This window comes from Myotis myotis, unplaced genomic scaffold, assembly GCF_014108235.1.
Source record: "Myotis myotis isolate mMyoMyo1 unplaced genomic scaffold, mMyoMyo1.p scaffold_m19_p_3, whole genome shotgun sequence".
Classification (NCBI taxonomy): Eukaryota; Metazoa; Chordata; class Mammalia; order Chiroptera; family Vespertilionidae; genus Myotis; species Myotis myotis.
This window is the reverse complement of record NW_023416335.1, coordinates 162,328,181-162,332,228: the sequence shown is the minus strand read 5'-3', so window position 1 is coordinate 162,332,228 and position 4,048 is coordinate 162,328,181. Positions and strand designations below refer to the sequence as shown.

The following is a 4,048-nucleotide window of genomic DNA, read 5'->3' as shown; positions in this document are numbered from 1 at the left end:
AGCGCCTTTGGAGGACAGGAGGGTCCTCCTCTCAGAGCCACCCTGCAGGGAGTAGCAGCCGGGACCTGGGCCCCATGTGGGGCAGGACCTGGGGGCGGGTCTTGGGCGACTGCGGAGGAGAGCACCTGCCCTTCTGGCCCCCATTCTTACTTAACCGGCTTGAGCCAGCTTAAGTCTAGCCATCTGTCACCTGCATTGCTTCCTGGGGAGAGTCCACTGGAGCGCTCCAGAGACTGGTGAGTGTGCTCCCAGGAGTCTGGGGGAAGCTGTGGGCCCCAGCAGTGACTGCCTCCCAGGAAGCCCCCAACCCTAGGTGAGGTCCCTTGGGAAAGAGAAGCCCCGCCCTCTGGAATCTCCTTGGGATCCTCACTTCCCTTGAACCACTCCTGCCTTTTGGGGGATATTCCACGTGTCCTCCCTGCCTCCACCTGTCCTCCCTGCCTCCACGTGTCCTCCCTGCCTCCACCTGTCCTCCCTGCCTCCACCTGTCCTCCCTGCCTCCATCTGTCCTCCCTGCTTCCATCTGTCCTCCCTGCCTCCACGTGTCCTCCCTGCCTCCACGTGTCCTCCCTGCCTCCACGTGTCCTCCCTGCCTCCACCTGTTCTCCCTGCCTCCACGTGTCCTCCCTGCCCCCACCTGTTCTCCCTGCCTCCACCTGTCCTCCCTGCCTCCTCGTGTCCTCCCTGCCTCCAGTGTCCTCCCTGCCTCCTCGTGTCCTCCCTGCCTCCACGTGTCCTCCCTGCCTCCACCTGTCCTCCCTGCCTCCACCTGTCCTCCCTGCCTCCTCGTGTCCTCCCTGCCTCCACCTGTCCTCCCTGCCTCCATCTGTCCTCCCTGCCTCCACCTGTCCTCCCTGCCTCCATCTGTCCTCCCTGCCTCCATCTGTCCTCCCTGCCTCCTCGTGTTCTCCCTGCCTCCACCTGTCCTCCCTGCCTCCATCTGTCCTCCCTGCCTCCACGTGTCCTCCCTGCCTCCATCTGTCCTCCCTGCCTCCACCTGTCCTCCCTGCCTCCTCGTGTCCTCCCTGCCTCCTCGTGTTCTCCCTGCCTCCATCTGTCCTCCCTGCCTCCACCTATCCTCCCTCAAAGGTTGGATGGGAAGGGATACCCAGTGGGAAAAGGCTCTCCCCGGGCAAGGGCAAGCGTTGGGAGACTTGCAGCTGGTGAGCCCCCTCCCTGCCCCCCTCCACTCTGTGTTATAGATGTCAGCTGGGCGCGGAGGGGGCACTGGCTTCTGCCCCCAGGCTGGAGGAGGAAGAGCTGCCACTGTGGAGGGGGCACTGGACATGCCCGAGGCACCGTCCTGCCCGGACAGCGAGACCCCCGCCCCAGACTGCAGGCTGGGGGCCCTGTACTGGGCCTGTGTGCGCAACGACTCTGCCCAGCTTCAAGCTGTGCTGGAGGCCGGGGTCTCCCCTGAGGAGGCCACCCAGGCGGACGGCAATGGGAGGGTGAGCTACCAGGTGCTTCCCAGGGCAGCTCTGGGTCCGGCCACACCACACTCATCCTGAGCGTGCCGGGTCCTCAGGGAGAAGGGAGCGGGTCTTCGCGGGGCAGGGATACCTCTGGGACAGTGTGGGTTTAGCGGCGCAGGGAACCGGGAGCTCCTGGAGGGAAGCACGGGCTGAGCGGCCCCGCCCCCAGACAGGCCTCATGGTCGCCTGCTACCGCGGCTCCGGGAGCATCGTGGCCCTACTCAGCCGCTGTCCGTTCCTGGACGTGAACCAACAGGACAAAGAAGGCGACACAGCCCTCATGCTGGCTGCCCAAGCAGGTGGGAGGCTGCTGACCCCACCCTCTGCCAGTCCCGGCCTCCAGACCCGGGCACAGCTCCACACTCCGCATGACGTTCTCCCACCCCAGACTCCGCAGTGTTGGGTGGACGGTGGGTCTGGGGCTTCACCACCCCTTTCCTGGGGTCCCAGATCTGCCTTCGGTGCTCTGCAGGCCACGCGCCTCTGGTGAGTCTCCTGCTCAACTACTACTCGGGCCTGGACTTGGAGCGCCGAGACCAGCGGGGGCTGACAGCGCTGATGAAGGCCGCAGTCCGGGACCGCTCTGAATGCGTGGCGGCCCTCCTCATGGCAGGTGCATAGGCCTGCGCGGACCAGGATGCATGGCTTCCAGTCCCTCCCCAGTCACCCCAACAGACACCCCAACAGACACCCCAACAGACACCGAGTCAGCTGTCATAGTTGCAGAGAGGAGAGAGGTGGAGACGGAGGATCAATCTAGGCTGGCTTCCTGGATGAGGGGAGGGGGTTGGGCTTCTCACGGTCTAAGTCCTGCTATAGATAACTCTGTTCACATTGTTAATGGAAGTCCCAGAAAAGAAAACGAGAGGATACGTTAGACCAGTGGTCGGCAAACTGCGGCTCGCGAGCCACATGCGGCTCTTTGGCCCCTTGAGTGTGGCTCTTCCACAAAATACCATGTGCGGGCGCGCGCTTACAGTGCGATTGAAACTTCGTGGCCCATGTGCAGACATCGGTATTTTGTGGAAGAGCCACACTCAAGGGGCCAAAGAGCCGCATGTGGCTCGCGAGCCGCAGTTTGCCGACCACTGCCAAGTGGAGAACTGAAATACAAGAGGCTGGTACCTGGAGGCAGACCCTCGCCTCCTCATCCTGGCTCTGCCACTAGCTGTGTGGCTTCCCTCTCGTGGCCTCATCCTTCCCCGGGTGATTTCCAGCTCTGCCCAGCTAGGGTTCCGGGACCGCAGTGACGGTACAGAGACGTGTGGCTGCGTGGAGTTCTGGAGGGAAGCCCACACTGTCTGTGGAGCCGTAGGCTCTCATATTCCCTCAGGGGAGCTGTCCTCTGCTGGTAACTCCGGGGACCCCAGCCTGCAGCTTTTCCCTTCCCCATCCCTCAGATTGGGTTTGGGGTGTGAAGGGAGGGAGTTCTGCACCCCCACCTTTGACTCAGAGTATTTGCTACTCCCCCCAGGATTAAAGGGGTTTGGTGATGAAAAGAAGGACCAGCAGACCCCCACACACACACCTGCACACCCCCCCCCGCCCCCTGGTCAGGCCCTTGGTTCAGGAGTCCCTATTCTGTTCTGGGTTTGGAGACCCCCAGCATGTCTCTCTGAAGTCTCTCCCCTTCCCTGTACGTCAGTTTCCTTCACCATCTCAAACAGAGGTTGGGATCTGGGACTGGTCCTGTCTCCAGGCTGTAGCCACTCCCAGACTCCAGCCGGAACAAGATGAGTGGGCCTCTGGTTTTGAATTTAACCCAAATCCGTCAGTCCTGCTGCTAAAGCATTTGCCTCCTGCAAATCAGCCATCCCTGTCCCAGCATCATCCCGTGCCCCCTCCCAGGGGCTGACCTGACAGCAGTGGATCCCGTTCGGGGCAAGACGGCCCTGGAGTGGGCGGTGCTGACCGACAGCTTCGACACCGTGCGAAGGATCCGGCAGCTGCGGCAGCGGCCCCAGGCGGAGCAGCTCAGCCAGCACTACCAACCGGAGTGGCCAGCCCTGCCCGGGCTCGTGGCCCAGGCCCAGGCTCAGGTTGCCCCCTCTCTGCTGGAGAGATTACAGGCCACCTTGAGCCTCCCCTTTGCCCAGTCTCCTCAGGAGGGGGGTGTCCTGGACCACCTTGTGACCATCACGACCAGCCTAGCCAGTCCCTTCCTCACCACTGCCTGCCACACTCTGTGCCCTGACCGCCCACCTGCACTTGGGACCCGAAGCAAGTCTGTGCCAGAGCTGCTAGGCACCGCTCCCCCCCCTCCCCCAGCCCCCCAGCCTCCACAGGTGGTCCCTGGCCCCCGGGGCCTCGTCCCTCACCAGAGCCCTCAAGGTGTGCTGAGCATGTGCCCTCAGTGGCTACAGCCCAGGGACAGTGCCAGCCCCAAGCCCTCAGTCCCCCAGATCCTCCTCTCCAAGGCACCCTCATCTCCCAGCCGGTGCGAGCCAGAGCCCAGGCCTGCAGGGCATCGCAGGCTGACCCCTCCTGTCTGGCGATACCAGGAGCTCCGGATGCAGAGGAGGAGTCAGGAGAAGGAGGCCGGGTGTGCACAGGGCCAGGGGAAGATGGGCTAG

At 63.6% G+C, this 4,048-nt stretch overlaps 1 protein-coding gene across 1 annotated transcript; it reads left to right on the top strand.

The window, feature by feature from the left end:
• Positions 1–1,251: 1,251 nt before the first annotated feature.
• ANKRD33 (ankyrin repeat domain 33) lies at positions 1,252–4,048 on the top strand. The gene is made up of 4 exons (XM_036299003.1): positions 1,252–1,451; positions 1,645–1,774; positions 1,948–2,055; positions 3,324–4,048. The coding sequence occupies exons 1-4, from the start codon at positions 1,287–1,289 to the stop codon at positions 4,046–4,048; spliced, it is 1,128 nt and encodes a 375-aa protein (XP_036154896.1). The 5' UTR covers positions 1,252–1,286.

Coding starts and splice junctions, on each gene's coding strand:
- ANKRD33 (XM_036299003.1), top strand. CDS start 1,287: ATGCCCGAGGCACCGTCCTGCCCGGACAGCGAGACCCCCGCCCCAGAC. Junction 1,775..1,947: donor CATGCTGGCTGCCCAAGCAG/GTGGGAGGCTGC, acceptor GGTGCTCTGCAG/GCCACGCGCCTCTGGTGAGT. Junction 2,056..3,323: donor GAAGGCCGCAGTCCGGGACC/GCTCTGAATGCG, acceptor GCCCCCTCCCAG/GGGCTGACCTGACAGCAGTG.